At 40.4% G+C, this 24,218-nt stretch overlaps 1 protein-coding gene across 2 annotated transcripts in view; it reads right to left on the bottom strand.

Moving 5' to 3' along the window:
• LOC101659568 (ubiquinol-cytochrome-c reductase complex assembly factor 1) overlaps positions 1-24,218 on the bottom strand; it is a 123,950-nt gene that overhangs the window by 28,438 nt on the left and 71,294 nt on the right. For both annotated transcript variants that reach the window (XM_045295554.1, XM_045295553.1), the window contains one exon: positions 19,916-20,024. In XM_045295554.1, the coding sequence (XP_045151489.1) occupies positions 19,916-20,024 (109 nt within the window). The remainder of the gene's footprint in view (positions 1-19,915; positions 20,025-24,218) is intronic.

Below are 24,218 nucleotides of genomic sequence, written 5' to 3'. Positions count from 1 at the left end.
AGACCAAGGAAGAAAGTGCTAGACATGAAGAAAAGAGAACTCAGCAGGCCACAATCCCCAGATGAGGCAGGCTACCGAGAACATGATGAGCCCTGGGGAACCCCTGCGTCTAAGCAAGGGTTAGCTCCTAAACAGCTTTACTTAACCCATGGCACACGAGGCAGATGGGGGAAGAAGGTTCTCCAAGCCCTGCGAGCAAAGTTGACCCTGAAACTAATATGGGAGTCCAATCCCAGTCCAGTATTTTCCCAGTGAACTCATGGCATCTTTCTGCAATTGTCTCCGGTCTAAATTTCAACCTAACAAAACAACAAAAACGTTGATGGAGCCAGGCATCTTTAGGTATTTCTTATTTAATATCAGCGATTTATGCTCCTATCAGCTCTCTGGTAGCATAGTGGGTGGAGTACCCTTTGAACTGCTAGTCACAGGGTCAAAGTTCAAACCCACCAACAGCTCCGCCAGAATTCTACTCTCATATAGAGTTGCTAAGAGTTAGAATCAACTTGATGCCACTGGGCTTGGGTTTTTTTCTATTAAAAAAATTATGCTCCAATCAGAAGATCTATTAGTTCATTAATTCACTTATTCATTATTAATTATACTCTACCAAATTCCAAAAGAAGGTTCAAGTTGGTTTACAAGAAAAGGAATATGATCGAACTAAAAGAACAAAAGGCTTGAAATCCATCAGATCTGGGCTTGTTACTTATGTTGTGAGTACCGCCCAGTCCTTTCCTGCCCCTCAGTTGTTCTGAGCTGCAAAATGGGCACACTCTTACTTCCTTCAAGGATCATTTGTAAGGACTACGTGTGATGCCTGGCACACGCTTTGTCCCAACATAAGCATCTCAACAGAAACAAAAGCCCAAAGTAAAAGTAAAAGAAAAGGATGAGGAATAAGTAGTGAGGAAGTGAATACACATACATCAAAATATCTTCCGGGGAGCTCTTCTGGCAGGCACAGCAAAAGGAACGCTGGGTTGATTATACCACGTCACTGTTTCATAAAGGCAAGCACATAGTTCATCAGGAGAAACTGATTATACATTCAGAGAGGGGCATATGTACATGAGTGAAGGTATATGCGCTCATGTGCGTGCACACACATACACATGCATTTATTTTCTCTCCAAGACAGAGAAAACGGTTCTCCAGAGCCCTGCTGCCCTTCTGACGGCACACTACTACTGCATGCAATGAAGTACCTCAAGAGTTAACACATTTCTGGGCCAGTATTTTAAGAGTGCAGAAGGTTCCAAATTACATGTAAAATAAACAATGCCAGACTGTGAAAACTCTTGGCTGCAACGTTCTCTGATGTTAACAAGAGTTTCTTTATTACTGTAACCTTTCAGAAGTGAATAAAAATTATTTCTCTGCCCTAGTTTTGCCCTCCAGTAAAAGGGAAGAGAACAGTGACCATGGAAAGAGCTGTACAATGACGTCTCATGAACACTGGGGGACAGGACGGGGGCAGTTTAAAACACAAAGCCTACCATATATGTTTCTAGTCAAAGGTTAGACGTTTTGGTTGTACTGTGCTGAGCATACTGTACAATTTCACATTCCAACTACTTTTATGTAACTTAAAAATTCTCAGCGGGACAAGAGGGCATTTGCGAGGGCCTGCACCGAGCTAGTGCTTTGGCAACCTTGCCCAAGGCTCCTCAAGCAGTCACAGAATTCCTTCACTCAGAAAGGTAATCTGGGTTCCCTGAAGGAACGGTAAAGAGCTAAGGCTGGCCACGCCACAGACAAAATATGCTCCTTGGAAGACCCTTGAATGGAGTCTATCAGACACACAAAGGGGCCTCAAATGGGGCTAGTCCGAAGAGAGTCTGATTTCACCATGAAAGGAGAAAACGGAAGCCAAACATGCTCTGCCCTCTCACATTGCTCTGTGCCTCAGCCCCAACTGTCTGTCTGCCTGGCACGGTATTCCTGCCCTACCAGATACATATCTGGGAAAATTCAATCCCAATGACAACTTCCCAAGTTTCTCTCCTTTTATAACATCACTGTTCCTTAATAGTATAATGATCTGTGTACATGTGTGTCTTCCCTTATTAAATGGAAGACTTGAGGGCAATGTCTCCATCATCTCTGTATTTCCAGTGACTAGCATAGAACGTGGAAGTTAGCAGGCCACAATACAATGGATGGATAGAGGGATAAAACCTCATTTATGTCTGGGAACAGAAATCAGTCACAGAATGATGAACTGCTGAAAAAACAGAGCACAAGTTCTGGGATTTAACACAAGGCTAGCTTTTCAGACAGACTTGCACAGAGTTGTAGAATGCAAGTCTGGTAAAGAATTTAGAAAACATCTAGCTCTCCTCCCCAGAGGTGAAGTGATTTGATTCACTCAAGCTCACACAGACAGTGGTCAGTTTAGCCAGAACTTCTTCCACTATACCACACTTTCTCATTATTGTCTAAATTTGTAAATGTGTATTTGGTAGTAGATGAGAAATGTGACTAAGATTAATACTGCTTTTTTTTTAAAGTCATTTCATTATAACAAATGAACAGCAGATATTATGTTAGACAGGGTTCTGTAGAGAAACAAAACCAGGACACTAATAATTATATGTATATACTTATATAAATAGATCAATATATAACATAAGAAATAAAGTTAATTAATCTATAAAGCAGTACAAATGGCTCAGTGCAACTCACTTCCATGAGACAACTAATACACTGGCAGTCCTTCAAGTCTTGAGGGCCACCAGGTAGTCCTCTGTAGAGCAATTCAGGCTATCCGGGCACAGGCAGCAAATAGCAAGGAAGGTCACCAACAGTCAGCCAGATGACAGGGTCTGACAGTTCCCAGTTCAAGAGATGTATACTCCAGTAGCATGGCGAAGCAGGTCAGGTATCCCACAAGTAGTGTAGCTTGCAAACTGAGGCAGAGAACAAGCAAGGCAGCTGCACACTGGTCCGATCACCAAAGAGCAAGAGACAAGAAAAGGGAAGCTTGCCGAGCCATTTATTCCTCAGTCCTTCAATTAATCCCACATATGTTCATTGGCCATGTTGACACAATAAACCTACCTATCACAATCCACCCCTTGCCAACATGGCACCTGGATACAATTCTTTAGCAATATATCATTTCCAGACATTAATGAAATCACACTTATACTTAACATCAAACATCTATCATACATATAAATGAAAACACACTGAGTCTAATTCTATCTGATATATTATACATGAACAAAGGAAAGATATTCAATAAGCACACATAAAGAAAATAAACTGACAATCACAAACCTCGCTTTTGCGATTGATCACGTGGTCGTAACTGATAGGTAGAACTACCTTCTTCTACTACCCATTCTGTATTACCTTTGCCCTCGGCAAGTACTTCAGCTGGCTGTGGTTTTTTGCCAGGTGGGGTGATCCAGACCTTCATTCCTGAGGGGTCTGGGCCATTAGACATCCTGTCAGGATTGGGTTGCTGTAACTTACCATTTACTTTAATCACAGGGCATGGTAGCACTAAGAGCCTGTGGGATCTCCTGGATTTCAGACATATTCTTCTTTACCTCCATTATGTAACACCAGTCCAATTTCTCCTTGGTAATCAGGCCCAAATCACACCACTCAGTACAGTGACAACCTTCCTGACCTGTTGATCCAAAGGCATGAGAAGCCCAAAGTGGCCAGGGGGTATTCTCAGCTGCCAGTTCAGTGGAATCCGTGCTGTGTTTCCAGATGGGAGAGTTCCTTCCTTCAGGACTAGGACCTCTAAGCCTGAAGCACAGAGGGTTGCTGGGACAGGAAGCAAAAATGCTGTAAGTGGATCACTAGGAGTAATAGTGAGTGGTGCCACTCCAGCTTCCACCCCTTGGTTCCTGGGCCCATTAATTCTGGCTATTGGAGACACAGTACCACATATTGGCTGCTGTTTTAGAGCATATACAGCTTCCTGGAGAACATTGCCCCAGCCCCGCAAGTTTTTGCCACCTAGTTGGCACCATAATCGTATCTTTAGGAGCCCATTCCATCGTTCTACCAAGCCAGCTGCTTCAGGATGATGAGGAACATGATATGACGAGTGGATTCTATGGGCATGGACCCATTGCCGCACTGCATTTGCTGTGAAGTTGAGTTCCTTGATCTGAAGCAATGCTATGTGGGATGCCATGCCGGTGGATGAGGCATTCTGTAAGTCCATGAATGGTAGTTTTGGCAGAAGCCTTGTGTGCAGGGAAGGCAAATCCATATCCAGAGTAGGTGTCTATTCCAGTAAGACAAAACGCTGCCCTCTCCGTGAGGGAAGTAAGTGGTCCTATGTAATCAACCTGCCACCAAGTTGCCTGTTGATCTCCCTAAGGAATGGTCCCATCTCTTGGACTTAATGTTGGTTTCTGCTGCTGGCAAATGGGGCACTCAGCAGTGGCAGTGTGCAAACAACTTGATATAGACTGTGTTTTTCACAAAGTTAAAAATACTTATTATTTGACCCAGCAATTCTACCCCTAATTAATCCCTAAGAGAAATAAAAACACAAAAATTTGTACATGCATGCAGTATTCAGGAGGCAAAAACTGAAAAAAAAAACAAAAACAAAACACCAACTGCCAAACAAATAGAAAGTAAGGTGCATCCACACAATGGAGTATCCATAAAAAAGGAATGAAGGAGCTGATACCAAAGGCTCAAGTAAAAAGATCTTGAAAATGTTGATGGCAACATATGTACAAATATGCTTAATACAATCAAATGATGATTGTCCTAAGATTTGTAAGAGCCTCTCAATAAAATGATTTTTTTTTAAATCAGAGGCAGTATCACCTTGGACAAACCTGCTGCACAAGACCTCTTTAAAGCATTGAAAAGCACAGATGTCGTTTTGTCAGGTGTGCCTAACCCAACTGTCGCATATGCATGTGAAAGCTAGACAACGAATAATAAAGACCAAAGAACTGAGGCCTTTGAATGATGCTGTTGGCAAATAATATTGAATATACCATGGATTGCCGGAACAACAACAAATACATCTTGGAAAAAGTACAGCCAGAGTGTGCACTGTAAGCAAGGATGGCAATACTTTGATTGCACAGCCTTTAGATCTGTTATCAAAAGGGGCCAGACTCTGGAGAAGGCAGAGAGCCTTCAACAATGAGCTCGAATATGGCAACAAGTGTAAGGACGGGTAGGACCAGGTAGTGCTGTATTCTGTTGTACAAAGGGTTGCTGTCTGTGCATTGGACGGAGCCAATCGGAGCCAACTTGTAGCACTGAACATTCCCTGGAGCCTGTATAAATATTATTTTATGTGGCAAAATAGGGCTTTGTGAATGTGATTAAAATGTTCTAGATTACCCTGGATTATCCCGGGGGGAGAGGGGCACCATACATACAATCGAAAGCGTCCTTCTAAGAGGGTAGCCCCCGATACAAAAGTAGAGAAGGGCGTTTTGCTCACACAGGAACAGTGGCGGCTCCCGAGGCAAGGCACCGTGTGGCCCAGCTACCGCCTTCACTTTGGCTCTCGCCTCCAGACTAAGTAAGAATACATTTCTGTTGTTTTAAGTCACCAAATCTGTGGTAATTTGTTACAACAGTTATTGGGAACTGGCATACTAATCTCACTGTAATTAGTTTGTTTTATCTGTAAAACTTAAATAATGCTGGCCAAGCTTACAGCTAGATGCTGTGCACCGTGGGGCGGATCGTGACTCTCCATACTCTTCAGAACAGAAGAGAGCTGCCCCACAGAGTGTCCTATGCGCTAATCTTTTTTTCCTTCTTCCAACTTTTCTTTAATGAATTAGGTGAAGGTTTAAGGAACAAATCATAGCTTTGCATTCAGTAATTCATACACATTAACTCAACTCTCCCATTGCAATTCCCTCAATGCATCATCAGTTATCCTACTTCCTTCCTGCGTATATTTCCTGGTTCCACCCCTCCTTCTTTCCTAAACCTCTAAACTTTTGCCTTCTGGTAAATGCTGCCCTTTTGATCTTTTTTTTTTTTAAGTTTACTTACATCTTACATGTTTTTGCTTTTTTTTTTTAAATACTCATTTGATTGGGGGCTCATACAACTCTTATCACAATCCATATAAACACCAATTGTATAAAGTACATTTGTACATTCGTAACCCTCATCATTCTCAAAACATTTGCTCTCCACTTAAGCCCCTGGCATCAGCTTCTCATTTTTCCCCCTCTCTCCCCGCTCCCCCTTCCCTCATGAACCCTTGATAATTTATAAATGATTATTTTGTCATAGCTTACACTGTCCGACATCTCCCTTCACCCACTTTTCTGTTATCCATCCCCCAGGGAGGAGGTTATATGTAGATCCCTGTAATCGGTTCCCCCTTTCTTTTTTTGGTTCCCCCTTTCTTAAATGGTTGATTATTCTACTACCGGGCTGAGTTCAGTCCCAGAGCTAAAAGGTAAGGGTCACAGTCTTAGAGGTCACACCAGTCTCTATCCAAGGAGCTGCCAATCAGAAGACCCGAGTCTACTAGTGGGATCTACTAGAACTTACATGCTGAGTACTAGGTTGCAGAAGGCTGTGGTTTACTGAGGGAGCCCAAATCCATTTTGAGTCTCCACATAAGATTCAGCCTCCATTGAATTCTTTCTGACCACTGACTGGCAATATAAAAAATTTGCCCTCAGGCAGAGTGCATTGGCTGAGGCCCCTGATAAGGCCAGGAAGAGGCAATCTAGCCCTCAAGACCGTTTTTCTAGGAGTGTCCTTGATGGGAATTGGGTACCTGGTCTCGATCATAGCCCAACTAGGTTGGAGGGCTTTGGATCAATTTTGTAACCTTTTCTGATCTCCTGTAGTGTATCGATCCCAATCACTATCCCTTCCCTACTTCTGTGGTCCCACCTGGGACTGTGATGAATAATGATTTTGTGACAAATTTATTTTGTTTTCCATGCATTATAATTTAACCTCATGACTATTAATCTCTTGGGCACCACTATAGCCTCCCTCATCCAGATGACCTGTCTCCGTCCTAAGATTTAATAATAGGGTTTCTATAAAATATATTTGATTTGGAATATATTTCCCCCTTACAACAGTCCGTTTCTAAGTTCTTCAACTCTCTTGTCATCAGTTTCTTCATCAATTAAACGACAGGATCAGACAAAAGCAGTGCTTCTCAAACTAAGGGTTTGTTAAAACTGATTGCTGGGCCCCACACCTAGAGATTCTGATTCAGCAAGTCTGGGGTGGGGCCCTCGAGCCTACATCTTTACTTGTTCCTAGGTAATGGTGAGACTGTTGGTTTGGAAACTACACTCTGAGAACCCCTAAATTATTTCACAGTTTGTTTCCAAATGTTAACACTCTAAGAGTCCCCAGAAACATCTAGTAGATGTAGCAAGCACCACTGTATTAGGCTGAAATGACATTAAAACTAAGTTGTTGTATTGTTTTTCACCCCAAGTAAATGAGTGGTGAATGGGAGGTTAACTACGAGGTACAAAGTAAAGTCCAGTTTTAACTTCTGAACTAAGCTGAATAAAAAGTCTTAAGCATTGGTGGGATCAGGAAGAGCCTCTTATCCAAAGTACTGGTCCCATTTTAATTTACCCTAATTGTACTTTTCTAACTTTTCAGCATACCTTCTTCCTCTCCCCACTCCCCCGCACCCCCACTCTCCTCTAGAAACACATCTAGATGTCTCTTGAATCCATTTATTGGCTTTGCTGTGCACAGTATAATACTGCCTTTGTTAGTCTCTGGGCCCAACCCCTCCCATGACGGTGTTCAGTCTCAGCGTTTCTCTACTCTTAAAAAAACATAACCAATAGTCTCTGAAAAATAATAGTAGAATAAACTAAGGGAAATTCAGATGATGTGGAGACACTCAGACTCAAAATGTTGGAAAAAAGAAATAAATTCAGAACATTGTTAGCATTCTCAACTCTCTTTTCCCCTTAATTTAATTTGTATTAGTCCAAATGGTTAGAAAACCTATGCCATAATGGATTAGAAATTCTGAAGAAAAAGGATCTCAGGAATGGGGCTGCAGGGGAAGAAGTTTAATGCTTTACATTCAAGAAGCCTGTCTGTCCTCTTGCTCTTCCGAAGTCCTTTGGATGATAGGAGAGAAGAAATGTATCATGAGATGGATTTTAGAGACATACATGGTGGCTCTTTGGGTAAGCAGGCAGGTACTGGATAAGATGGGTAGTTCAAACCCACCAGCCACTCGGCAGGAGAAAGATGGGGCTGTCTGTTCCCTTAAAAATGTAATCTCGGGAACCCTGCATAACGCTGGAATGGGTTTGGGTGGGAGGCATAGTACCTGGGACACTGGACACACTAGGTTTGATGTTCATATTGCTGTTTACTTAAAAATTTTTTTCCCCATATTGCTGTTTACTAGCAGCTCTATGATCTTAGGCAAACCAATTAACTTGCTCAGCTTCCCATTTCCTCATCACAGGAATGAGAAAGTAAGATGAGATCTATGATCCTTAATCAAAGATATGTTTCAGAAATCTTTGGGGGAGATTAAAAAAATATATGTCTGAGCCCCTCTACAGACTGAGAACCACTGAATTTGAGACCTTCTCAGGTTACCACACTAACATTTTCAGGTTTATCTAAACTCTAATAGATTAAAGGTATAATTGATAAAAGAGCCAGGGAGTCCAAACCAAAAACCAAACCTACAGCTGCTGAGTTGATTCTAATTCAATATATTTCAGCCCTTTATAGGTTTTCCAAGGTGGTAAATCTTTACAGGAGCAGGTCGCTTCATCTTTCTCTTTTGGAGTAGCTGTTGGGCTTAAACCACCAACCTTGAGGTTAGCAGCCCAACACTTAGCCAAGAGTGCCACCAGGGCTCTCTGCTGAACAGGGCAGGGAAGCAGGAGTGTTAAAAACAAAGACAAAAAAAACAAACAACCAAACCTCATTTCTTTCTTTGAAAAAAAAAAAAAGTTTTTGAAAGGGTGTACAAAATAATACTAATTTATAAATTATCAAGGGTTCATCGGGGAGAGGGGAGTGGGGAGGGAGGGGAAAAAATGAGGAACTGATTACCAGGGGCTCAACTAGAGAGCAAATGTTTTGAGAATGATGATGGCAACATATGTACAAATGTGCTTGACACATGGATGTATGGATTGTGATAAGAGTTGTACGAGCTCCCCATAAAATGATTTTTTTTAAAAGAAAGGGGTGTAAATTAGAGAAATTGAATCTAGGGAAGATCAGAGAAGATCCTTCATTATGTCAATTCTTGGGAGATAGTGCTGGCCAGAAGCTGATAATAGAAACAAATACCTATGTTCATCCAATAAGTGTTTGAGTGGTGATTAAAAGCACTCTGTGGAAGGCATCAGGGAAGGTACTGAGGACCTTGTACTATCTAATGAGAGTGACCCACATAACCAATAATTACACTACAGCATGGGCAATCTTATCTCAGAAATACTGTGCGAAGGAACATCAGAGGATGTCATGGCCAGTTACATTAACATTGGGAGGTTCTGGGGAAAGCTGGATAGGAGATGGTCTTATCCAGCTGGGTCTTGGGAGTGTCATGCACAGAAGAGAGTGGGGATAAGATTTACTTCAAAGGGAACAGCAGAAGATAACAAGGCATATTGTGGTACCAGTGAAGGTCTGGCCTGAGTAAATGTGTGTGCGTGTATATGTACAAACTCATGAACCTTGTACAGGATTGGTAGTGAAGAGGAGCAGTTTGTTGAAGATTACTAGTTTAGAAAAGGCCCCAAATGTGAAGATTTCTTTCCCCCAATCCTCTACTTCAAACTTATAGAAAAGTTGTAAACATTATATTACCCAACAACCAAACTCAAAACTTGTATAGTCCTCCCTTAACCCCCCCCATAGGGCGCTGGTTCCAGGACCTCCGGTGGATACAAAAATCCATAGATGCTCAAATCCCTTACATAAAATGGTGCAGTTTTGCATATAAATTTACACACATCGTCCTAGATATTTAAAATAATCTCTAGATTACTTGTAATACCTCATATATTATAGATGCTATATACAAGGGTTAAGTAAAAAGAATTGCTTCTAGGGTTTCAGTCCATACATGCATGAGTTTATTCCAAAGAAAACCCGCTTAAACATGTCTGTGTGATCAGTGGGTGGCAGCAGACAAGTTTTCTAAGTAATACACCATACATGTAACTGAGTATAAGCCAACCTGAATATCAGCCGAGGCACCTAATTTTACCACAAAAGCTGCATTAAAAATGTACTGGAAAACAAGAGTATATATTGTACTTGTCTTGGTCTTGTTAAGATGTTTTGGGGTTTTTTTAATCATTTTATTAGAGGCTCGTACAACTCTTATCACAATCCATACATACACCCATTGTGTCAAGCACATTTGGACATTTGTTGCCATCATCATTCTCAAAACATTTTCTTTCTACTTGAGCCCTTGGTATCAGCTCCTTCTTTTTTCTCCTCCCTCTCATGACCCCTTGTTCATGAACCCTTGATAATTTATAAATTATTATTATTTTGTCATGTCTTACACTGTTAAGGTGTTTTAAGAAAAAGAAGGGGGGGAAAAATCCCAACCAAAAGAGTAGCTTGGGTTGGGGGGTATCTCGCTGCTGGACTAATTAAACTCATGGCAGAGAGGTTAGCTGAGAGGATTATGGCCACTATTTTGAGGGATTTCAAAGGGGAAATCTTGATAGACTTTATTTAGGAACACAGGATAATCCTGGAGGCTTATTATGAAGAAGTGTTGAGAAAATTTTAAATTGCTTTTGTGAGAAAAAGGTCAGGAGCGTTGCATCAAGGAATTTTTTCCCATCATGACAATGTACCTGTCATTCCTAGAAAGCAGTAAGGGTTGTTCCATGAAGGCTTTCATTACGAAATCTTACCCCATCTACCCTATAGCCCTGATCTTGCTCCTTCAGACATCTTTTTGTGCCAAACACCCCTGCAAAATAAGCCAATAAAAGGAACACAATTTGAGTACCTAAGAATGCCACAACAGCAATTTTGAAGTGGTGCAATTCAGAGTGCAGAATTCTTCCAGGAAGAATCAGAGAAGAAAATACTGCCTTCAGATGTGTGTAGATCTGGATGGAAGATAAGCTGAGAAACCACAGTGATACGCAGATGACACAGCCTTGTTGCTGAAAGTGAGGAGGACTTGAAGCATTTAACTGAAGATCAAGGGTTGCAGCCTTCAGTATGGATTACAACTCAATGTAGATCAAAATCCTGGACCAATAGGTAACTTAATGAGAGGCGGAGGAAAGATTGAATGGTCAAGGATTTAATCTTGCTTGGAATCACAATCAATGCTCATGGAAGCAGCAGTCAAGAGATCAAACATTGGGTAAATCTGCTGCACAGATCTCTTTAAAAGCAGGAGGTTGCTTTGAGAACTAAGGTGTGCCTGACTAAAGCCATGGTGTCTTCCATTATCTCATACGCATGTGAAAGTTGGACATTAATAAGGAAGAATCAATGTGTCTGAATTATTGTGCTGGCGAAGAATACTGGAAGTATAATGGACTACCAAAAGAACAAACAAATTTGTCTTTTAAGAAATACAGCCAGAATGCTCCTTAGCAGCGAGGACAGTGAGACTTCATCTCACATAGTTATTCTAGGGGAAATAAGTGTTGACTTGTAGTTTAGGGAGGTAATGGAATCAATGCTTGAAGGATGTGAAGGAAATGGGATTGGGGTGTTAGGATAATCTGGGTGTGCATAATAGCATGAGGAAAGGTACAAGGCAAGAAAAGCAAGATGGCCTAAGGTATTCCATTTGGCTGGGGTGAAAGGTATAGGAAGCAAGGATAGAATGCAGTGAGTGTGCCAGAGACATGTGGTAGAGTGTCACATGTCTTTCATCTGTTTAAAGTTTGAGAAGAACTAGGGGAAATGAATCTGGAAAGGTAAGTCTAGAGTGTGATTAGAGAGGACCTTGCAAAAGAAATGATGGTTCAGAAAAGCAAAGAATTTCACAAGGGAGTCCAGGTCAGCCCCCTGTACTATACCAAGCATCTCTGCTACAGCACAGAGAGCAGCAGACCATGTAGGGACTCTTCTACAATGCCACTAGCAAGAAATCATCTGAAGGCCTACTGTGGCAGTTATATAATCCCCTGTCAACTTGAACGAAGAGGTTGGAGTCTAGCCTGTCAATTAGGTCATAGCCAATCATGCCTCTGTGTGGGCAAGGCTTTCTCCTGAGGATTCTAGGGAACTACTGTCTTCCTTTCTGGGGGCAGGACATACTCTCTCACTGCTTCGTCTTCCTGCTGACAAGCCAAATGGAGACACACTGATGGAGCCAGAGCCCTGGGGCTGGAGAAGCCACATGGAGACCCACGCCAGCGCTGAGATGTTTCCACCGCCACTGGATCCATAAGACTTTCCACTCACTAGCCTGTGATCTTCCTCCATTCAGCATCATTGCATGTGTTGCGTGAGTTTGAAGAGGACTTTATAGACTGGTATCGAACATATGGGTTAATATCGGACTTATGGACTTGATCTAGACCGGGCTGGTATGTTTTCTTAATATACTATTTCTCTTTGATATAAAGCTCTCTCTTACCTATATATGAATGTCTCTGGATTGTTTCTCCAGTCAACCGAGACTAATACACCTACTGAGGCAACTGGTACGCTGGGGATCACTGATGGAATAAACTGTCCCAACATCTTAACTCTAGCCCATCTCCATCCCTTCTCACCTTAAACCTGCTCACTGTAAGCCACAAGGTGGAGATGTCTGACAGGGCAGAATTGAAAGGAAGTCATTTAGCCAACCTAAGGTTACCATTAACACTCTGAGCCACTGCCGTGAGCTAATTTTTATGTTTGTTTTTAAGTTTGGTTGAAATGTCACAAATGGAAAAATTAAGCAAAGAGTCCCTGTTAGCCACTAAACTGGACACACCTGGCTGCAAACCCAGCAAAAGAAACTTACTTCATTAGTAGGAGAGGCAAAGAGTAAAATTTACATCTGAAATTTGCCTGCACCGGGAGAAAGTACTGAGGCCAAAGACGCTGTCTGTTTTCACAGCTGTGTCAAGTCTTAGTTCTCTACTCTTACCAACACTCAGGAGCGCGGCAAGGGCCCAAGGAAAAATGGTCTCCAACCTCTTCAGCTGCGACTTAGCTCACAAAAGTTTTTAAGAACCAGTTAATGAAATAAAACAAGACCAGATGAGGTGATATAATGAACTCTATTTCCACAGCTAATTTATATGTTTAAATCCTCAATAATATGTTTTGTTTTTAAGTCAGAACCCTCTAAAATTATTGATGTGATTTTTGCAACCTTAAATTTAACACTTGTTTTCTGCACCAGCTTCACTGATGATATATGAGTCTGCCCAATTTTTCACAATAGTTGGGCTCCTTAAAGACTGGTGAAAGGCTTTTTTTTTTTTTTAATGAGGAATTTCCCACAAAGTGAAGCCGGAATTCTAATTTAAAAGGAGTCTTGACTCAGATTTGATTCATCATCAACCTGCATGCCGCTCTCTCAGTTCTCATTCCTCCCCACACCAATCCACTCAAGAAAGCCATGGCTTCTAAGAATTCTTTGGCATGAAAAAAATCACCATGACATTGGTCACCTTTATAAATTCTACATTTTATGTGTGTTTTTAAAGAGGTACACCTGGGAGGTCAAATAACTGACCGATTTGCAAATTATCACCTTCAAATAATAGCTGAAAAGAGACCTGGAAATCATATAGGTAACCACGCTTTTTCAAATGGAGAAACAGAAGCACAAGAAGACTTGTTAGCCATGGTGAGAACCAGGTCAGACTGGCTCCATACTGCCCACTTATTCCTCTCTAGCCACATGTTCCCAACTTTCGACATAACATGTACACACACAGAAGACAGATCCTTCTACACACAACTTCGAAGTCATTAATAAAATACTATGCTTGCCTTGTCAGGAGCCCTGGTGGTGTGGTGGCTACGCACTGGGCTAGGATCTGCAAGGTCAGGAATTCAAAACCACCAGCTGCTCTGCAGAGAAAAACAGGGCTTTCTACACCCTGAAATAGTGACAGTCTCAGAACTCCCAGGGGCAGTTCCACCCTGTCCTAGAGGGTCACTACGAGTCGGCATTGACTCTGTAGTACAGAGTTTGATTTTTGGTTTGGTTACTCTTTGCCTTATATATAAGATGTCTGATTATGCCATGGGGCAGGAAAGGGGAAGTCAAACTTTTCTTTAAAATTATTTTTTATTGTGAATTGGAGTGGAGGTTTTTTATTTCAGACCATGAACTCTGCATTCAGCAGTTTAAACCACTCATCATCAACCCCCCACCCCTCTCCACCCAACTCCCCACCAGTATTCTACCCTCCCCTGATGTTTCTTCTTCCCCTTCCAGGCTTCCATTCTCCCTTTCACCTAAGTCAACTTCTGGCAATACTCTAGTCCCTCCCTTGCTCTCCCCTGCTTGGTGACCTCTGAAGTCTGTTCCCTTTATGACGAAAGTCTTTGTGTTGTTTTTAATTTTTTTTTTCTTATAGTAGTAGTCTCATACATCAACTGTCCTTTTGTGATCAAATTAATTATAAGAGAAGAACAATAGTGATTCATAACTCATTCGAATCTCTATTATTTTAAAATAATCACCTTTAATTTATAGTTTTTGTAACCGAACAAAAGCGTGTAATTTTTTTTTTTTTTAATGAAAGCAAATTTCAGAGTCTGTCTTTGGAGAGCACATGCGTCACCTAAAACTTTGCTACCAAGAATGTGGTTCCCTCTTTCCATATCCCACAAGCAGTATCAGCATCACGAAACTTCTTAGAAACCAAAACCATCTGGCCTCATCCCAAGGTGAACTATAAGCACATTCAAGTTTGAGAAATTGACCTAAAACTCTTACCTATGAGGCCACAGGAGCCCTGGTGGTATAATGGTGGTGCCCTGGGCTGCTAACTGCAAGGTCTTTCTACTCCCATACGGAGTTACAGTCTCAGAAACGCCCAAGGGCAGCTCCACCTTGTCCTACAGGGTCACTATGAGCTGGCACTGACTCCATGGCAGTGAGTTTGGTTTTGATAGGGCAGCACGCTATCTTGCACAATCCAGGTGGAAAAAAAAAGGCTACATAAAATGGAAGGGAGAAAAAGAAACGACTAATTTCTACATGATTACACTGACAAACACGCACCTAGTCCAGAAAATGATAAATCTAGTATGATTAATTTAGTAAATGTCTTTACAAAATAATAATTTATAAATTATCAAGGGCTCATGAGGGAGGGGGAGCAGGGAGGGAGGGGAAAAATGAGGACCTAATGCCGGGGGCTTTAAGTGGAGAGGAAATGATTTGAGAATGATGAGGGCAATGAATGTACAAATGTGCTTCACACAATTGATGTATGTATGGATTGTGATAAGAGTTGTATGAGCCCCTAATAAAACGATTTAAAAAAAAAGATGCCTTTAAAATAGAATTCTAGAGGTTAAAGTTCAATTTATTCATTAGTCAAAAATTATTTATTCCATCAATGCTTACTGTATAAGGAAAGAATTGAGAATAATGGTTAATGAATTTATAGAACTTATAGCAAAGTAAAAGAGAAAATTATATATGAAATAATATAGAATGTTCAAAGTGATGACTAGTATGAGAGATTGCAAGTCCCAAAGGAAACTCATTTGGAGGAAGCGGGGAGGAGGCAACTGAAAGGTCCTGTGGTCCAGCAGTCAGCTGCTTATGGTTCATTAAGTTATTCAGCAGGGGGCAGCTATGGTCCATAAGGCTCTAGTAGCCCAACTTTCACCAGAGTTGGTTGTTGTTCAATTATCTGAATCAGTTCCAACTCATAACAAAACAAAACACTGACTGGTCCTGCGCCATCCTCACAATCATTGCCATTTTTTAACCCATTGTTGCAGCCACTGTGTCAATCCATCAGATTGAGGATCTTCTTTGTTTCTGGCTTCTCTGGTTTATCAAGGATGAAGTCCTTCTCCAGGGAATAGCTCCCCCTGATACATGTCCAAAGTGTGAGATGAAGTCTCACTGTTTTCACTTCCAAGGAACATTTTGACTATACCTCCTTCAAGACAGATTTGTTTGTTCTCCTTGCAGTTCACGGTCTAGTCCATATTCTTTGTCAACGCTCTAATTCAAAGGCATCCACTTTTCTTCTGTCTTCTTCATTCACTGCCCACCTTCTTGTATTCATGAGGCAACTGAAAAGACCCAGAAAATATCCATGGGACATCCTCTTTGCTCTTCAGCACTTTAAAGAGGCATTATGCAGATGTGTTCAAAGAAAAACACCATTTTATTTCCTGAGTGCTGCTTCCCTAAGAACTGATTGTGGATTCAAGTGAAATGAAATCCTTGACAATTTCAATCTGTTTTGTTTATCATGAAGTTACTCACTGGTCCAATTGTGAAGATGTTTATTATCATTTTATTGACACGTAATCTATACTGAAGAGCGTATGGTCTTTGGTCTTCATCAGTCCATGCTTCAAGTCCTCCTGTAACAAGTTTTTCATCTTTTCTCTCTCTCTCTCCTCCAGTAAAGAGTTATGGTCATGGAAACCCACAGGGGCTATTCATCATTTCTTATGACCCACACAGTCAATGTTTTTGCATAGTCAACAAATCACAGGTTTTTGGTATTCTCTGCTTTCAGCCAAGATCCATCAGATATCAGTAATGCTCTCTCATTCCCTGGGCTCTTCTGAATATGGTTTGATTTTCTAGCAGTTCCCTGGCATTTAAAAAGTATTGCCGTCAAAATTTTACTTACATATATTACTGATATTAATTAATACTTTCTGCATTCTCTTTGATCACCCTTCTCTGGAATGGGCCCAAGTATGTATTTCTTTCAGTCACTTAGCTAGGTGACAACATTCCAAATTTCTTGGTATAGACATGGAAACACTTATAGCACTGGATCCATTTATTGAAAATCTCAATTGGTATTCTGTCAACACCTGGAATCTTGTTTTGGCCAATATCTTCAGGGCAGTTTGGATTTCTTTGTTCAATATGATGTATGATCAGTTACTTGATTATAAGCTACCTCCAAAATGAATGAATGTCAACCAATTCTCTTTGGTACAAGGGTTCTGTGTATTCTTTCCTTTTTCTTTCGATGGCTTCCTATATAATTCAAATGTGCTCACAGATTCCTTCAATATTTCAGCTCGAGGCTTGAATGCTTTCTTCGGTTTGTTTAGCTTGAGAAATGCCAAGTCGTTTTTTATTCTCTTTTGGTTTTCCAAGTCCTGGTATTTACAAATGCCATTCACATATTTTAATTTTTCTTCCACAGTCAGTCTGTGAACTCTTCTAATAAGCTGATTTAACTCATCCCTTTCATTGGCTTTAGCTACTCTGTGCTGAGGAGCAAGTTCCACAGTCTCTTCTGCCATCAATTTTCATCTTTTTCCTTTCTTTTTTATCTTTTTAATGACCTTTTGCTCTCTTCATATTTGTTATCCTTAATGTTACCTGTTCAGTGTGTCAAATCTATTTTTTGAGATGGTCTTTAAATTTGGGTGGGATATACTCAACAGGGTTTAGTCAACTATAATAAGAAAAATAGGTTCACTAACAGAAGAGCTACTATACAGCTGCCGGGCAGTCAATCAAAGTGCTGGCTAGCCATGACAAATTAGTGGTCTCCATTAAATGAGATTATATGAGACTGCCACCACCACCTCACGTCCACTGTGTGCTGCCACAGAGTTGATACGTGCAGGCACGTGGGACACTCAGCTGGAGGAAGAAATTAAGGTATAAAAGCAAAGCTGCTAACCCCATTTGAGTGAGTAGGAGAACAGTAAGGCCTGATACCAAGAAAGACTAAAAGCAAGCAAAGATGATAATTACAAAGAGTTAAATATTGACTGCAAAACAAAATAATAATAGCAGCTAAAACTTGATATGTGGTATCAGAATGAACAAAATACCAATGATCGAGGCTCAATTTTTATTCAAACAACAGACAGGTTAATAGGGGAGCAATAATATCAGGAAGATATGTGCACCTTAGAATAATCAACCATTAGAGATATAAAAAGGGCAGCATTACCCAAGGAGAACATTCAGAAGGGTTTGGAACAAAGGAAAAATGGAAACAGAAAACTCATGGAGAAAGTGGGATATGTGAAGTTACACTGAGTAGATTGTAGTGAATGAAATGAAATTAAAAGTACATGAATTGTTGAATGTGGGACACTCTAAACTTCCACTCAATTCACCTAAAAAAGAAATGCCAATGGTCCCAGGGAAAGGCATACAGAAGTTAACAGTGATATCCAAAGACAAACAATGTCCAAATGTGCCTCCTCCATATGCAATCCCTCCAAAGATCTGAGCCCGAAAATACCTCCAACCCAGGTTCCCAGTAGGCAACCAGCAACTCTATGACATAGCCTCAAATATGATAATTTCACACCCAGAATAAGCATAAATACACAGGAATTTATGAAAGTAACTAGAATAAAAGTAAAACATGTTTGAAGATCTTACATTTAACTTCCATGCAGCATGGGAAGAGTTCCAAGAGTGAAACAGTGATTATATTTTATGAGCCCATTTGTGGTATGTTTAATATACACAAATTTATAAACTTGTATTTGCACAGAAAACAACTATATGGATATATATCAACTCTTAACGGTTCTTTTGGGGAAAATTATATTGATAAAAAAGTAATTTTGTTGTTGCTTTTAATTTTTAACCTTAAATATTTCTTACTATTTAATTTTCATTCTATAAGAATATATGGCTTTTATAGTACATATATACAACTTTCGAAAGTCTCAATTTACAAGAAGGACTTTTCTCTGTAATGAAAGAAACGAGGATAATTCATCTTATGACTCAATCTGATAGCTTTGCTTTTAGGAACTCAACTCACTACCATCAAGTCAATTCTGAGTCACTGTGACCCTCTAGGGCAGGGTAGAACTGCCCCTGTGGGTTTCCAAGACTAACTCTCTACAGAAGTAGAAAGCGTTCTCTTTCTCCCAGGGAGTGGCTGGTCTTTACAAACTGCTGAGCTTTCGGTTGGCAGCCCAATAATTAATCACTGTACCACCAGGGCTCCTAACAAGAAACTACAACCTTGTAAACATGATCTAGACACAGTAACTGCACAAATGAATATGTTATTATGTATATAACTAATTTCATCCTAATCTCTTAGTTTCATTTTTCTATTATCATTACTTTTCAAGTGACATATAAGCCAAAACAAAACAAAACAAAAATCCAAAGTCCAAACCCATTGCCATCAAGTCCATTTCCACTCATAGTAACCTACAGGACAGAGCAGAAGTGCTCTCTACGTTTTCTGAGACTGTAAATCTTTACATAAGTGAAACATCCTTATTTTTCTCCCATGAAATAGCTGGTAGATTAGAACTACTGACCATACTGTTAGCAGTCCACAGTATTACCAGAGTTCATGTACATTCACAAACTCTCTCTCTCTCTCTCTCTCACACACACACACACACACACACACTTTTCAAATTAATATACATGTAGTAGTGTTTGAGCTTGCTTTTCAGTTCGTGAGGGCAGCGCAGGTCATATTATAAGGGCCTTTTCATCAGAACTAATTTAGAGAAGGGCTGATTCAACTACTGAACTGGTGTCAAAGACAATGCACTTAAACTGGATTATCCCTCCTGTCACCGTGATTTGGGCTTTATAATCTCACCTAGACACAGACTGCCCTCACACTGATAAATCACAATTAACATGTACAAATACATAAAGGATCCATGTCAGTTCTACAGTGAGACAGAAGTGACTGTAGCTGGACTGTCACTTGACACCACTCAGAACTCTAAAAGCAAGTATATTTTACAATGGAAAAGCCCCAATTCAAGTTAGACAACCACTCATTGGACAGCAGCACTCACTTACCCCCATGACTTTGCCACGCTGTTCAACATCCTCCCACATAAAATGAACTATGATACGACACATGTATTTCCCACTCCGGCCTTCTTGCTTCATTCGGACTAGACACATCCTGGGTAGGAAGAAGAGAGAGAGACTCACCACTGTTTGCATTTTTCACATCACAATATTTCAGCTAAGAATGATTTCTGCTCAGGAATCCAGAAGTTGGAAAGGGGCCTTATTTAAAAAGCAAAATTTTATTAAAGTATGACATACATACTGAAAAATAAGTACATGGATCTCAAGTGTCAGCTCAGTAAGATAAAACAAAACACACCAAGCCAAACGCACTGCGGTGGAGTCGACTGTGACTCACAGTGACCCTATATGGCAGAGCGAACTGCTCCTCGGGGTTTCCCAGGCTGTAAATCCATACAGAAGCAGACAGCCTCCTCTCTCCCTTGGAGGGTTTCCGAGGCTATAAATCTTTTAGGAAGCAGACTACCTCATCTTTCTCCCATGGAGCAGGTGCTGGGTTCAAACTGCCAACTTTTTCCTTAGCAGTCCAGTGCTTACCAGGATGCCTAATTAGAAAATAAGCAAGTCTAGCTTTCATCTTACTGATAAAAACTGAAGTGCTAAAGAAGAAAAATAACCAGCCCAACACCACACAGTAGTCTGTAATGCTGAGTATAAAACAGTATCGTCCAAGAAGGCAGCCAATTGTCACACATGGCTAATGAGCACTCAAGCATGGCCAGTACAAACTGAGATGCGGTGGAAGTGAAACATACACACTAGATCTCAAAAAGCTGGTTCAAGAATTAAATTTTCTTACTACATTTTTTTATATTCTTTTTTTATCATTTTATTGGGGACTCGTACAGCTCTTATCACAACCCATCATACACCCATTGTGTCAAGCATATTTGTACACTTGCTGCCATATGCTGTCTTATTACATTTAAAAAGTATTGTTTACATGCTAAAATAATATTTTGGACTTAAAAGGTTAATAGAAGCATTATTAAAATTAATCCCATGTATTTTATTGACTTTTTAGTGTAACTACTAGAAAATGTTTAATTACATATGTGACTTGTATTAGATTTCTGTTGGGCGTACTGGTCCAGAATACACATCATAGAAAGCATATGGATGACTATGTATAATATCAAATTGTTCAGGCACACTGTAATCTAAGCTCCACTGAAGGCAAAAATCAAGTTTCTTAAACTATTGTATTTCCAGGGCGTAAGCACACCAAAACCCAAACCATCATCATTGAGTCCATCCCAACACATAGCAACCCTGTAGGAAAGAGTGAGAACTGCTCCTAGGGTTTCCAAGACTGTGCATGCACCTTTACATGGGCAAGCAGCCTCATCTTTCTCCTGGGGAGCAGCTAGTGTTCTGTTAGATTGACTACCTCTTGGTTTAAGTGTATTGAGCACTTAAATATATTATGTGCAGGTATCCCCTGCTTTTCAAAAGTTTACTTTACACCACTTCACTTTTACAAAAGACCTATATTTGTATTTGTTCCCACTACCAAAAAATACAGAGGACTTTTGGTTTTACAAAATTAAGAAAAGCAAAAGTAAAATTAGTATTCAGTTGTTTTGCAGCAAGTTGTTAAAAGAGGTAGCATGCATCCCAAGCAGTGAGAGTGGCATCTCCAAACTCCTTCCTCAGGAGCTAACATTCAGAATCTGGGTATTGAGCCGCCATAGCCTTGAACTGCGTCCGTGAACATTCTACATTAGTTCTATTTTAGGTTTTATGTATTATCTGATAGGTTATTTTGGGGTCCTAGAAATGCTAAAAAAATTTTCCCATATATATTGATGGTTGCAGCATCTTCACTTTATACCTTTTCTGCTTACAGAAGGATTTATAAGAATGCTCTACTTTCAGGTAGCAGGGAAAATTCAAATGTGTGTGTGTCAAAAATTTTATGGAAAAATTCTATTATCTTTCAATTCCATGTTTCCATGAGCTTTTTGAAGCCCCATCATATGTATATATCTGCTGGATAAATAAGTGAACAAAACATCCCAGAGTTAAGTTTAGGCTCTTTCCCTTATACCCCATTTCCTTTCATCATCCCAGGGAGCTTAAGACCTTACACATGGTGAAAATATAGACAGGGTCACCCACTCTTCAAGCTAATTCCTAATCTCATTCTTATAATCATATGTATTTCTATCATCTTTCAGTAAATAGCTAAGCATGACTATTCATCTAAAAGACAGTTCTTTTTTTTTTTTTTAACATTTTATTAGGGGCTCATACAACTGTTATCCCAATCCATACACACATCAATTGTGTAAAGCGCATTTGTACATCGTTTCTCAAAACATTTTCTCTCCACTTAAACCCCCGGCATTAGGTCCTCATTTTTCCCCTCCCTCCCCGCTCTCCCCTCCCTCATGAGCCCTTGATAGTTTATAAATGGGTATTTTGTCATATCTTGCCCTGTCCGACGTCTCCCTTCATCCACTTTTCGGTTGTCTGTCCCCCAGGGAGGAGGTCACACACAGTTCCATGTAATCGGTTCCCTCTTTCCTACCCATTCTCCCTTTACCTTCCCTGTTTTGCCACTCACACCACTGGTCCTATAGGGCTCATCCATCCTAGATTCCCTGTATTTTCAGTTCCTATCTGTACCAGTGTACTTCCTCTGATCTAGCCAGGCTTGCAAGATCGAATTCGAGTCATGGTAGTGGGAGCGGGGGAGGAAACATTTAGGAACTAGAGGAAAGTTGTATTTCTCATCATTGTTACATCGCAACCTGACTGGCTCATCTCCTCCCCGAGACCCCTCTGCAAGGGGATCTCCAGTGGCCTACTAATGGGCTTTGGATCTCCATTCCGTACTCCCTCATCATTCACTATGGTAAGATTTTTTGTTCTGATGATGCCTTACACCCGATCACTTCGACACCTTGTGGTTGCATAGGCTGGTGTGCTTCTTCCATGTGGGCTTTGTTGCTTCTGAGCTTGATGGCCGCTTGATTACTTTCAAGCCTTTAAGACCCCAGACGCTATACTTTTTGTAGCCCGGGCACCATCAGCTTTTAAAAGACAGTTCTTGCTATAGTTATGGAATATCCAACCTGAAGTGTCAATTCAATCTCCATACACAGTTAATCCTGCCCACTATGGTTTTAACAATAGACTGGTACAATAGCATGGTAGAATGGAAGGAGGTATTCCAGTCTCACCTGCCTCAACATCTGTTAATGACTTAGAACATTTACTCAATAAATCTGCAGATGACAAGAAACCAGGCAGGAAAACAAATATGCTAGATGACCCAACTATGGCTCCCCAATTCATCAACAGCTTGTTTCAATAAGCTAACTCTAATGAAATGAATCTTAACTGGGGAAATTTTAGGGCCTTGTTCATGAGCCTAAAGAACGATGATAGAAGTGCAAGATAGAGGATCATGCCAACTTACGTATTAAAAAAACACTTCAAGGCTTCCACATGATAATGAGGTGTACAAACCTTGGATTACAAGACCAACCATTATGCTGGAATAAGGACCAATCAGGAGGCAAGAATAAGGGCCAACAGAAAACAGGATAGGGGATGAGGTAAGCCAAGGAGGTACTGCTACCTGAAACCTGTAAAATCCAATGTGGAATCTGACATCATCAGATTCCACAAATCATGAGGTGACCCTCTTCATGATTGAAGTGTACTTATTAAATCTTAGCTGTGCTTAAAAACAAAAGACTTACAGGCTTAAATGGATATAGTCCAGCTTTAAATATGCTAATGAGATTCTAGATACAGTAACAGAAACCATTGAGAATTTTGTTCCACTCAGCACAGACCAGACTATTTGGAATGCTGTCCCTAATTTTGAACTTTACATTTTAAGAGACAAAAGCAAAAGAGTCTAAAGAAAAACAGGGGAGTTGTCTTAAGTATTGTAGAGAAGTGACCAGACCTTATATCCTAACGTTAGAAGTGGATCCACAATAGGTAAGCTATGAAGGGAGATTTACTCAATACTGAACAACAAAGCAAAACCTTTCTAACAGGTGTCTGAAGAGTCAAATGACAGAATAAATGACCTCAAAAGGTAGAAGTTATCTATTATTGAAAGGTGAATAAATGCTTGGTTATATAGCTAAGCTATATAACAGTAGGTTAACTACAAGATCATCAAAGTCCTAGCAGCCTTGGGATTTGTTGATTCTGTCATTGTAAATTTGTACCCTTCTCAATCCAGCTAGTGCCAAAAGAAGTAACACTTGGGACAATAATGAAACAAGTCATGGGAAAGGATTTGGCTAATTCACATGAT

The sequence above is a fragment of the Echinops telfairi genome, unplaced genomic scaffold (assembly GCF_000313985.2).
Source record: "Echinops telfairi isolate 266 unplaced genomic scaffold, ASM31398v2 ScPeMD7_5592;HRSCAF=6446, whole genome shotgun sequence".
Classification (NCBI taxonomy): Eukaryota; Metazoa; Chordata; class Mammalia; order Afrosoricida; family Tenrecidae; genus Echinops; species Echinops telfairi.
The sequence above is the reverse complement of the archived record's forward strand: the minus strand, read 5'-3'. Positions and strand labels throughout refer to the sequence as shown.